This window comes from Pararge aegeria, chromosome 21 (assembly GCF_905163445.1).
Source record: "Pararge aegeria chromosome 21, ilParAegt1.1, whole genome shotgun sequence".
Lineage (NCBI taxonomy): Eukaryota > Metazoa > Arthropoda > Insecta > Lepidoptera > Nymphalidae > Pararge > Pararge aegeria.
Window position 1 is genome coordinate 12,857,470 of NC_053200.1, and position 14,020 is coordinate 12,871,489.

The following is a 14,020-nucleotide window of genomic DNA, read 5'->3' on the forward strand; positions in this document are numbered from 1 at the left end:
AGTATAAATTTATTCAAATGGCATGTCATAAATATAAAATTAAAAGGCAAAATAAAAATATAAAAATTGAATTAAAAATTACGATGAATGAATTAAACTGATAATTATTAAATTAAAAAAAATAAAATTAAAATAAATAATTAAAACCTAATACTATTTGAACCGTGTATGTGTATGTACACCCACCCAGTGCCTCCAGAACGGGTTATTTAGCTTTCCAGCTAGAGTATTAATGCCCATCTAATAATTATGTTTCAGAATAATCAACAAAAGGCGATAACGAATGATCAAGCTAGTGCCAAACGAAACACGTTGACTATATATGACGAGGATATAATTTAAAGACTATATAAGTATACCCTACCAAAAAAACATATTCGAGTTATCCTTTAAAAATTTAATGGCCGCTCATCTTGCTTTTAGATTGCCACATCTCATCATATCGTTTCCGTGAACGGAGTATCTCAGTGGAGGTTTAATGACACATCTTCATTCTTCACAGTTGCATACAGGTTGGATGGAAACGGGGCTTGGCATCGCCAATTTCTTAACTCCGGACTGGTCCGGAAATTCTTTTAATAGAAGATTTAGAAAACAGAACAGTCCTAAAGCCCAACCCGTGAACATGCTACCACTAGACTGTCTCGATGAAAGTCTTATTCGGTCTTATCGGTCTTGACGGCGGACTGCCAGTAGGCAGCACCCTGCATTCTGTGTCCAAGGCCGTGGATTCGATTCCCGCAACTGGCAAATGTTTGTGTGATGAACATGAATTTTTTTCAGTGTCTGGGTGTTTATCTGTATATTATTAGTATTTATGTGTATTGAATTTATCAAAATTTTCAACAGCTATCTTGGTACCCATAACACAAGCTACGCTTACTTTGTGGCTAGATGGCGATGTGTTTTATTGTCGTAGTATATTTATTTATTATTTTATTGTTATTATTAGATTTTAATAAAAGGTCATGGTCCTGGATTATACAACGTGTAACAAAACCACGAAATACTGTAGAAGGGTGCATATGAAATATACATAAGGAATCACTCAGTAAAAATATTAAATTAAAAGAAGCGTTTTTTTTTTCGAGTATAGTATAGTATTTATGTATATTATTCATTAAAATATTCATTAGTCATCTTAGACGGTACCCATAACTCAAGCTTTGCTTATTTTGGAGCTACAGGGCGATGTGTGCACTGTCGTAGTATATTTATTTATTCGATGGTGGTGAAGATTCGTTGTGACAATACTGGGAATAAGTATTGTCACAACGTGATAATCAATAACAATTCGTTTAAAGGAAATTGCATACAATTAACTACCCATCGGCATCTTGGAGATGTCTCGTAAAAAGTTCAAAATTTGTATTAAACGTAAGCTAATAGAAAAGTCCTATTACAATATAAAGGACTACGTAATCGATAAAAAAGCTTGCGTGTGAATTAGTGCTCTAACCACGTTGCACTTCTAATAATTTAAAATTACATTGTAAGATGGTGATAACAAAAAAAAACACCCGGCTATGTTTGTTGTGGGCTTCTTCTTAGACCAGGACGCGTTTGGAACCCTCGTAGCTTTAGTTTTAAGTTTACGATTATGGGTATCGCCATCATCTCACTACCGTGAAATTCTCATGTAATGTAAGGGATGTACGTATGTACGTGTTTCACTCCGAAATCGGAGCATCCTCAGGAGATGTTGACTTTACAATGAATAATTGTAAAGCAAGTAATGAATAATTGCTGTTTGGTGTGGAGTATAAGGATTGAAGAAATTGAAAATTACACCATACAGATTCTTCTGCTTTTCGCGGAGTATAGCAAATTGAGCTTCATTTTCATAATATAGATGGCGCGTTTTCGATTTCATACAAATGGTAGTTAACTCTCACACGATCGAATAAGTAAACGTTGGTAATCTTAGAGGCGCTCAGATCAAATGGATTGTTGGGTATTGTAGGTACTCATGGGGTGATGTTGGTGTTAGTTATGCGTTTGAACTATTATGAACTTCGGAAGAAGGTATCAACTTCGTCGGAAGCTTAACTTCGCACTAAGCCACGAACGGAAACTATGATTTAATGTAAGTGTTGCAAATTAAGATAGTTCGCAAGTTCAGCACGTAATAGGAATTTCCCTTAACGATGTTGCGATAGTTAAGCGAAATTATAAATAACTTGGCATCAATCTATGGTTTTTTTTTATTCCACTACAATTTAGCCCTTGACTGCAATCTCACCTGGTTGTGAGTGATGATGCAGTCTAAGATGGTAGCGGGCTAACCTGTTAGAGAGTATGTTAGTTATACCCCTAATAGTTTTAGTAGGGTGGTGACCAGCCACGGCAAAGGCCTCCCAACACACCAGACCAGAGAAAATTCAGAAATTATAAATTCCCAAATTGCATATGTCGGGAATCGAACCCGAGACCTCCTACTTAAATTCACAGCGCCATTCCATTGCGCCGAAATTGACGGCCGACTGGCGCAGTGGGCAGCGACCCTGCTTAATGAGTCCTAGGCCGTGGGTTCGATTCCCACAACTGGAAAATGTTTGTGTGATGAACATGGTTTTTTTTCAGTGTCTGGGTGTTTATCTGTATATTATAAGTATTTATGTGTATCATATTCATAAAAATATTCATCAGCTATCTTGGTACCCATAACACAAGCTACGCTTACTTTGGGGCTAGATGGCGATGTGTGTGTTGACGTAGTATATTTATTTATTATTTATTTATTTATAAAATATGGTTTTGTAGAATAAATTTAAAAATGAGTTCCTACTTAATTTACTACTCAATTTGTTTTTTTCTTATAATAGCCGGAAAACGCAGGATTGGCAAATCCCGAATTAGATGGACTTCCATTCTGATATAATAAATGTGAAAGTTTGTTTGGTTTTTGTGTGTATGTTCTTTTTTAGTTACAAAGGCTCAAACAGTTTACTTAACACTAAGAATTAATACATAAAAAATGACACAAGTATCCGCTTATTATGAAATATTTTGAAATGAAATCAAAATGGCGGACTGCACGTAAGCCAAAATCTTCAATATAGGAGATATATTACATAGTACATAAATAACATAAAACTTTTGAAAAAGCGACAAAACAACGTCTTCGGCGGTTAAGCGATTCGTTCGACTAAAAAAATGAAATCGGAGCGCGCGTACAGTGTTAGAAAGAGAGCCTAAAAACATCCACTGCTGGACTAAAGGCCTCTTCCAAAGGTGAGGGTTTGTCAATAATCGCCACACTGGGCAGACGGGTTAGCAATCGCAGTAGATGGTGGAAGTAGCACAGAGGACGCTGGTGTCCGCTCCCCGTTATATTCCCATAATGGATCATATTCATATTTGGTTACGTTCCTCTTATAATAGGGGGCGGATAAACGAATTCCTTAAAAGCCGGCAATGCATCGCTCCTCTGGTGTTGCAGATGTTTATGGGCGGTGATCACTTAACTTGCTCGTTTTTCCGCTATTAATATAAAATAAAAATTGAAAAAAAACAAGAGGTCACTTACACATGCTCATCCTTGGCGCTGGGAACGAAGCATTTGCATTCTCGCTTCTGGAATGTGCTCTCTATCCAACTGCGAGTGGTTTTCTGTAACAAGCAAACAATGACAAGTTTTATTACCTACATACGTGAAGGAAGACTGTCTTAGTCATACAGTTCCGACTACTACGGTTTAAAAATGGGAATAAAGAATTAGGCATTCGAATTTCGAATTGACACCGAACTCTTTTTTTTTTATGTGTAACATTTATAGGCAAGGGTAAACCTTATTATTGGCGTTGCGGTACGACGACGCTTCGCCAGGCTATATGATGGAATATGAGTTGAGTTGTCACATTTTCAAATAAATTTTTAAAAATTTGTAATATATTTTTAAACTTTATTTTGTTTTTAACAATAATGTAATAAACAGTCATCATTTTATGGAACAAATTTTAAATTTTTAAAATTTTATTTAAAATCAAGATAAAGCCATCCCAAAAGAAGATATACCGTAGTGAAAATCAGTAAGCAATATATGATTCCTGTCGTAAGCTGTTCTTTTATGCATATAACTTATATAAAACAATTTCAATGTTTCACATCTGCCAGGCGTCCCATGACGGCTCAATTTTTTTTTTGTATGACCGCAATGTTGAATATGACATGGTGTTTAGCCTAAGCCACACAGATACTATATATCGCGCTGACAATTATTTAAAAAAAAAAATTCAACTTCCCGCTCCACGCCACTAATTGATACGTTTTCAAATGTTTGATATCCATATATTTTGTATGACATTTAAATTTAATAATAACAGGACCGTTTCCCTCCCTCTGTTTCCACAATAGACCTTAAATGTGTTTGTGATTTGCTCCTAAGACGCCATGTCATATTATCCAACATGGCGGACATGGTTGTTCATTGTTCTTATGGAGGGTAGAGGTAAGGAGAGTCATCTTATATGGGAGAAAAGTTGAAAAAGTGTCCAGTTGTATGCGCTAAATAACAGTTCAAAAATCCTCCACAATGGCGCTGGTGGATGCACAGGGTATGAATGTAGCAATCGTAAATGAATTGAAGTATGCCGAGTTAAAAAATTTAATGTCATTATCGACTAAAGTAGTTAATTATTGAGAATTTCAACAACTTACGTTGTACAAAATATTGTGGTAAATATAACCTTACTTCCTTGTATCTCCATACTTCCTTGTTTATTTTTCAAGCCTACTCTAACAATATTTATATTTGGCGCTTCTTTTAAGAGTTACCCTGATGCAAATGTGGCGCCATCCTAATTTAATACATTTTGACGACACTTTTTCATATACACAGATGACCCTCCTTACCTCTACCCTCCATAATTGTTCTGAGGAAATAGGAATTCGAAGAAAAAATAATAACAAAATGATTTCATCATGTCTTTGTAGCAAGGAATGTCCATTTAGTAGATTTTGTATTTAATACTAAACGAATTTAAAGATGGATCCCACGACAAGGATTCAATAAATGAACCAAAGGGCAATGTTCGTTGTCAGCGAATAGAAATTGCGTAGAATAGAGTTTTAACTGCAAATTACGTCATTATGGAGAGATACTTCTGAAGCTACAGAATAAAACAGCGGTTTTTCGACTGGTTTTTTTTATTCCACTACGAGTTATATATCCACTATAATCTCACCTAGTGGTAAGTGAAGATACAGTCTAAGATGGTAGTGGACTAACTTTTATGATGTGCTGCAGTTACGTAAACCTATATCCGCCTTATCGGTTTCTACGCGACATCGTACCGGAACGCTTATCGACTTCGGCGCGTCGTGCCACGGCCAAAGCCTCCCGCTGGACCAGATAAGAGAACATTTAGGAATTATATATAAAAAAATTGCTCCTGCATATTAAAAACTCGGGACCTGGGATTACTAATAAGAACACAGCGCTTACAACTGTCAGGAAGGGAGATCGTCAAATTGCAATAATCATTGTATAGAAGCAGGCGTTACTTTGCGGAATTCCATGATATATTATGAAAATTAAGCTTAATCTGCTATACTCCGCGATCTGCATGGTGTAATTTATTACTTCTTCAATTTTTATACTCCACACCAAACAGATCTTCGGCAATGTAACTTCTGCGCACGTTTCGCTCCGAAACCGGACCATCTTCAGGAATATGTTGACTTTACAATTAATAATTGTAAAGTGAAAAATTCGCAAAATGTGTCGCCTTTTATACCTTTCTTACCACCACCTTATCTATCTAAGCCCCTCCCACCTCATTAGTACCTCTGAATATGTTCAATAAAGGCTAATAAGCTTAATTTTCAAAATATGCAATAATCATTGCCAGCGCATGGAAATTGCGTAGAAAATAGTCTTAACTACGTACGTCCGTCGTTATGTAGTAGCTCCTTACTTCTATAAGACTTCAGTTTGACATATCACTGAAGCTATGAAGTAAAAAAGTGTGTGTTGAGATAGGAGATAGGATAACATGTATATTGTATATCCTATCTCAAGTTTAAGTCAAGGTAAAAATTGCGTCGGTTAGAGTCGTAACTGCAAAATACGTCGTTATGGAGCGTTTTATTTTTGATGCCAACCAATAAGGCAGCTGTTCCGAGTTAGCCGAAATAAAGTAAATTGTTTGTGGAATTTACTTTTGCCATTTTTATAAAACGTATTATTTCTCGTTTTTGGTAGTGACATGACACTATAGCGCGTTGCAGTGAGGGATGTGTGAACTACAATGTAAATTTTTGGTCCTTTTGGACCTACGTGTTGCTATCTCTCATAATTTTTTTTTTAAGTGATAAGACTGCCTTTGTACGCCCTATCTTCTATTCTATGTTTCTTCTGTATATGTGTTTACTTTGTATAAAATGTGTGTGTGCCATAAATTTTCCAAACAAACATTTTGGCAAAGTATTCAAAAAAATTGTGACAAGGAATGGTATAAATTGTGACATTAAATGGTATGGTATAATAACTGTCCTCGGTCCGTCATCAAAAAGAGTATTAAATTTTTTGCCACTGAATACAATTTGCGTTGAATAAGGTCTAATACCTGCTCTAAAAATAAAAATAAAGTTCGTATTATATCTCTGGCGCTCGATCGTAGTTCTTATTACAAAGTTAGATCACGCAGTTAGCGACGGCTACGTCACTGACACTTGAGTGGTAAATTTTCAGTTTTAAGTACTTGGCTATAACCCGCGTTTTTCGTCAGCTTTTAGTACGGTTTTTTTACACCTGAAAACTGTTTGTTTTGCTGGGATGAAAAGTAGCCCTATGTAACTCTCTCTTCCTTAAAACTCAATGCCAAAACTTTTAACTTTTTAAACATTTAATAGGTTGCTTACTTAAGGCGTGAGGTAAGGAAAAACAGACGGAATTTTGCATAATATTAGTAAGGATTGACAGACCACGCAATAAGCCCACCTGATGGTAAGTGGAAAACCAGTTTTGCTCTGTTTATAGGTGATAAACAGAGCAACACTTCGCAGGGTATGTGAGTGTTGCCTGAGTACATCAACTTGTGGCGTAAATGTGAAGCCTCATGTGTCTCTAATTACACCGACACCAAGGTACTTAGCACTTCCCCAAACGAGCGAGTTTTTTTTTTTTAATATAAAGACAAGTGCTTGACTTCAATCACACCTGATGGTAAGTGATGATGCAGCCTAAGATAAAGCGCGCTTGCCTAGCAGATGCCTATTCACTCTGGATTTGAAGGTACCCAAATTATAGGTATAGGGGAAGACGGAAGGTGGGAGGGCATTCCAGGCCTTTACGGTGCGGATCGGAAAGGAAGAAGCATAACGCTTCGTACGTGTTGATGGTATTTCAACAACGTAACGGTGCAGATTCTTTCGGTACCTCGCAGTTCGATGGTAGAAAAGAGAAAGAGCTTTGTCACAAAAAGCTGCTTACCAGCATACCAGCGGCGCGCACAGGGTTCTTGACCTGGGTATACATAAAAAGGAAGATTGCATTCAATGGAAAAAACCTTCCCCTTTATGAGTTACGTGCAAAATAATAAATAATAATAATAATAAATAAACTACAACAATACACACATCGCCATCTAGCCCCAAATTAAGCTTAGCTTGTGTTATGGGTACTGAGATAGCTGATGAATATTTTTTTATGAATATAATACACATTAAGACTTATAATATACAGATAAATACCCAGACACTGAAAAAGATAAATACCCAGACACAGAAGAATGTTCATCACACAAATATTTTCCAGTTGTGGGAATCGAACGCACGGCCTTGGACTCAGAAAGCAGGGTCGCTGCGCCACTCAGCTGTCATAAAAGTTTTGCTTTTGTGCTTGTATGAAGTGCACGCCACTATACGAGTATATAGCGGTAGTAATTCCCCATGCGAATCCAGTCACACAGAGCTCTACTGCGTAAACTATTATATTATAACACTTTACGTTACGACCCTTCACGTGGTCAACCGCTAGATACATTTATTCACAGCTCAAAATATATTTCTTCTCTTAACTCAGTCAACACTCGCATTTACTATTATTGCATGAATAAAAATGTAAGCAATTCAATACACAATAGAGTTTGTGCAGGTATTAAAAGCAAAACTTTAATAAAACAGCCGATCGCCAGACAGCACTCGCTGCGCGCTGCGATAAAGCTATTTTCTCTATAGAATAAACCTACTTATAATTTACTATAGTCAAAATCACAGTTCAGCAAACATAACTTTCGGTAAAAGCCTTCGCTCGCGGTTAAATGCAGCATTCGCAATTTTAATAATTAAATATCTCTGAAAAGGTTCATCGAAGACTGAAATATATTAACAATTACTCGTATCTTTTAACATTTTACGTAAATCACTTGTAATAAGGTTTATCGAAATCTGGTTCTCTGTTTATTGAGCTTTTTAACCCCCGACAAAAACGAGCGGAAGTTTTAAGTTTGACGTGTTGTTGTTTTTGTTTTGTTTGTAAGGTGAATTAGCCGGGAGTGTTTTTTCCGTGTATCTTGGCATGACATATATGTAACCCCCCGCCCCCCCCCCCCCTATTTTTGTCAAAGTCAAAAATATCTTTTTTCAAGTATTATGTGGCACTTTTGCGTACATTACATAAGAATGACACGGTAGTGAGATGAGTGCGATAACCGTATTCGTAAACTAAAAAACTAAAGCTACGAGGGTTCCAAACACGTCCTGGTCTAAGAAGAAGCCCACAACACACTTAGCCAGGTGTTTTTTTTTGTTATCACCTTCTCACATTGTCATTTAAAACAGCAGAAGAGCATCCTGGTTAGAGCAATAATTCACATCCAAGCTTTTTTATCGATTACATAGTCCTTTATACTATAATAGGACTTTTCTATAAGACTACGTTTCATAAAAACTTTGAAGATTATAAACTAAGATTTTCGTGGTTAATCAACATTTCTTAAGCATAGATGAGATGATCTTGACATCTCGTGCCTACGCAGTCCCGTCGTGACCACGATCCATGCAACTGGGTCGAAATATCGACAAATTCAAAATATTATCGCTGTATCCTTTAATCTATGCTTAAGAAAAAAAACCTTAGAACATTTTAAAAGACATCTCCAAGATATCAATGGGCAGTTTATTGTTCGTGTACTGTGGAGATTCCATCTCAGTACATGCTTCGAAGCAAATCAAATGAAAGCCGATTTAAGTCATATTTTTGCATTATTTTAACATGTAGAGTCTATTGCCAACAGTAATCGTTCTTTTTTTATGTCCGTTCCTTGTGACAACCCCAAAATATCCTGCATCCGCCCCAGGTAATAGATGCCAGAATAAAACATTATTAATTCTATTCAACGTAGCATGTTCCCCATAGGGTTTGGGTCGACTTATTATTCAAATAAGCTGATCCCAACCAAACCCTAAGACTCGCGCACTGAGGGTACTGTTTATTGTGAGGAAACCTATATTTATTTATAAGATTAAACTATTCAACCGTCTCAATAAAAAAAAATATAACTTTTTTGTTAGGAGAGAATAATAAAGTCTCTTTTTATGTGGCTGCTGATTTGTATAAAAAAGTACAATAGACATATCGCCATTAAGCCCCAAAGTAAGCGTAGCTTGAGTTATGGGTACTAAGACGACTGATGAATATTTTTATGAATAATACACATAATATATATAGTCGGAAAGCAGGTTTGCTGCGAACTGAGCCAATCGACCGTCAATTTAACCTAAACATATTGTACATTATTCTACTAGTTAAGAACTTTCATTTGAAGAGTCATTATATAATCCGTGATTTTCTGGCTATGGCCATCTTGGACCGGTTTTCATCAAACCTACCTAGAAACACTTCCGACTTTTTCACCTTCAAAACGAACAAAAAGACGGACACGTCAAACTTATAATAAACATTGATAGTAGCCTTATACACACACAAACCGTTCCAGAGCAGTAGCTTTTTTCCGTATGACACTTGAGATCCCCCTTGAGGGTATAAATACGTTTTAAGGCTTTTATGATCCCAAGAAGGAATTATTATATCATAAATTTATTATTGTATCATAAATTTCTTGTCAGTTATCATAAAGAGTACCAAATTTGTATCTTACTCGTATGTCACCTGCATTCGGCATATACCTTATTTTTCACTGTCGTTCTACAGCTTTAGTTGCCTAGAAGAGATCGTTATGTAGCCACCGTTAAAATATCAGAAATTCACTTATTTTGTTCAAATAGATTGTAGTGAACCCGAACGCTACTTTGGAAACTATGTGAAAATATAAGAATAGGTACCTCATTTTGTAACTTTAATTTTGATAATAAAAGAATGGATACTCCAATTACTAATTCATCATCTGAATCCTCAAAATAACAACGCACTAATATACACTGCGGGTGTGCCACCCATGTCGAGTCTTTGAAGTAGCCGACGCCCGCCTTTAAAAGGCGTCCGCTTACTAAAATGAGTGCATACGAACTGTTTTCTCTGATATTTTTTTCAATAGGAGTAAATTGTATTTCTAGCTTTTAAATCTTGTATTTAGAATGAGCAAAACTATATTAAACATGGTAAAGTTTTCTTATAAATGTAAATTTATGACAAGAGGGTGTTTCCCATGCGAAAGCATCTTAGCTTGGCTAATTACGACAATTCAGCTGCGAGTACAGGTAATAAACGGGTAAAATGGCGAGGAGCTAAAAGGAAGCCATACTATAAGGCGCACGATGCGTATAAGTGTGACGAATCCCCTACAGCTAATTGTGATTAGATGCTGACAAATATGTGTTTACCCTGCTCTTTATTTTGACTTTCTTAATGGTACCTCTTACCGTAATGTGATGGAGTATATAATTGTTTTTAGACTAATTGGTAACATCTGGTTTTAGTTCGTTTGTTATTTGTTTGTGTATTGAAGCTATCGGTTTGAGGTAGATTTGAGATTCTGTCAAAAATCTTGTTTCAATGATTTTCTTTGAAATTTTTGATGTTGATTTTCCTTTCTGATTGCCATAATTTGGTTATTATCATTATAATTATAGTATACTAGCTGTAGCCAGAGTTCTTTTTCGCGTTTATTTTACTGGTTTTTTTAATTCCATGGAAAATCCTGTCTTTTCAATTACGTCTTTGCGAATAATCATGACGATATTTTGCTTAATTAGGATGTAAAGTAAAGACAAACCAACAAACGAACAAACGCAAATTCCCATTTATAGTATTGGTATGGAATCTTTCATTAAATCTCCTACTTATCTATACTTGTCTATAATAAAACTGTAACTGGAAGATTTCTGTACATTTAATATATTTTGAAAATTTTGACCGGGGATTGCTTAATAATCGATACTGAGTCCAAAACATATATTTATTTAATTTTTGTCTGTCTGTCTGTCTGTCCGGCCATCACGTGAAAACTACTGAATGGATTTAAATAAAATTTTGTATACTGGTAGCTGGTATTCTGGGTCAACATATAGGCTACTTTTTATACCGATAAACAATAAGCTTCTTTCGGGAAATGAGATGAAAATATTTTTATCAATTTTACTTCATAGCTCCCTTTAATTTTAATAATTCTTTTTTTTTTTAAAGTGTATACTATCAAGCATGTAGTGTGTAATTTTAATGAAGATCTGTTTAATATTGTCGGAGATAAAGCACATAACTCTTAACAGATTGCGAGAAGCATGGCATATGGAACAACGATCTATTGCTTGCGTACCATCCTACTAATATTATAAATGCGAAAGTTTGAGTGAATAGATGTATGGATGGACGGATGGATGTTTGTTGCGCTTTAACGCCACAACGAATAAACTAATTTCGCGGAAATTTGGCACAGACATACAATATAGTCTGGAATAGCTCATAGACTTCTTTTTATCCCGGAAAAGCAAGCAGCTCCTACAGGATGGCATCGCTATTTTTTCCGCATTTGGCTTTCAAAATCCGCGCAACGGAGTTTAAGATTGACGTGGTTTTTTGGATAGGCATAGTTGAGGATTTGAAAAGTGAATTCCTATCATGATATTAATCCTTATCCAAATAAATAGTTTGATAATTAAAATTGATTATTTACATGCAAAATCCTCTTCAAATTATTAAAATTCGACCTATTGTTTAGAAGTTACGACGGCTGTTTATAAATGTTAAAAGCTAAAAAAATGCCGAGGGCCGCTCGGCCGCGTATTATATAGTTTGGAAAAATGCTGGAACCGATAATAACCGATTTAAAGCTAGTGTTAAATACACGAGGAGCTTCGATTTCGTGGAGCTTACTTTATGCTGCAAAAATGATAAATGAAAATGATAATCTAAAATTCATAACAATACAGCCTTTAGGTTGTTTGCGAATAGTTTTAATTGCCTCTCCGATATTTACGGTCAAGCGGCATATGGGCCAGCAATTTCAGACTTCTACAAAGTTATAGTCTACCCTAGAGAAACTTTCGGCATCGTTGGCTGAATGTCCTATGAAATAAATAAAGTAGAAAACAATATTGTATAACTAAATACTAAATGTATTACTTTTAGAATGGTCAAATGATATTTACCTACGGAGAAGAATAAATTTCAAAATAATGAAAACTAATGCCATAATGGTATGACGAGGGTTTAAATGTATTTTATTTTTAATGGTTTAGAAAAAAACTTCTCGCCCTTCCTTTGAGTTCATATTTTTCATACAAATAGGTAATAAAATAAGAGCGAAAATATGCCTGTTTTTTGTTTATTTCGACGGCCGATTGGCGCAGTGGACAGCGACCCTGCTTTCTGAGTCCAAGGCCGTGGGTTCAATTCCCACAACTGGAAAATGTTTATGTAATGAACATGACTGTTTTTCAGTGTCTGGGTGTTTCTCTGTATTTTATAAGTTTTTATTTATATTATTCATAAAAATATTCATCATTATCTTCGTACCCATAATTACTACGCTTACTTTGGGGCTAATGGCGATGTTATTTATAAACGCTCAAACGCTACACCGATCTTTATGATATTCGGCAACAAGACGGTTCTTTGACGGCCGACTGGCGCAGTCGGCAGCGACCCTGCTTTCTGAGTCCAAGGCCGTAGGTTCGTTTCCCACAACTGGAAAATGTTTATGTGATAAACATGAATATTTTTCAGTGTCTGGGTGTTTGTTTATCTGTATATTATAAGTATTTATGTATATTATTCATAAAAATATCCAACCCAGGTACCCATAACACAAGCTACGCTTACTTTGGGGCTAGATGGCGATGTGTGTACTGACGTAGTATATTTATTTATTTATTATCTCCAGGACTAGGCGCACATATTATATACGCATATTAATTGGGCGTGAAAAAAACAAACATATAACTACGAGTAAGTGTATTTAACTTCTACGTGGAGCTTCCAAGCATTGTCTACGTGTAAAAATGTAATACGCGGAAGAGAAATATACTATCTCTAACTTTTAAAACTTACAAATTTTATACAAGCTTCATTTATTTTAACTTTACGAGCACTTCTGAAACGTCTATGTCTGTCGAAACAAGTATGTCTGTTTGTAGTGACTCAGTCACCGCTTCCGAAGGCAGATTTATCCGGGAAGAAGTCGGAAAGTCGGAAAGAAAATAATCTTTATTTTTGACACTTTATTGCACAACCAAAAAGACATGTGGTGTCCACCAATCCGCACTGGGCCAGCATGGTCGACTACGGCCTAAAACCCTTAAACCCTTTTCATTGTGGGAAAGACCTTATATGATGATGATAACGATATTTTCTTATGTTAGTATACATATATAGTATACATATAAATAGTTAGAGCCCTTTAACTTCTTAACGATTGGCATCTATCAGGCAAAAGATTTTTTTTTTCTGCCCGTTGTATCTTCTAGAATTTACCTCGCAGACATAAAAGTATCAGTTAGGAATATTTCGTGGATGCTACTTAGAATTTGTTAGGTTCGGTAATATACGGATTTTAAATCACCGTCATCCCACATAAATTATTATTATTTAAAAATGTTTTATTACTTTAAGAATGTAGAA

General features: G+C 35.6%; 1 protein-coding gene across 4 annotated transcripts in view; it reads right to left on the reverse strand.

The window, feature by feature from the left end:
• Nucleotides 1-14,020, reverse strand: part of LOC120633016 (transient receptor potential cation channel trpm) — a 357,472-nt gene that overhangs the window by 113,189 nt on the left and 230,263 nt on the right. For all 4 annotated transcript variants that reach the window (XM_039903046.1, XM_039903048.1, XM_039903047.1 and 1 more), the window contains exon 2: nt 3,530-3,612. In XM_039903046.1, coding sequence (XP_039758980.1) covers nt 3,530-3,612 — 83 coding nt within the window. The remainder of the gene's footprint in view (nt 1-3,529; nt 3,613-14,020) is intronic.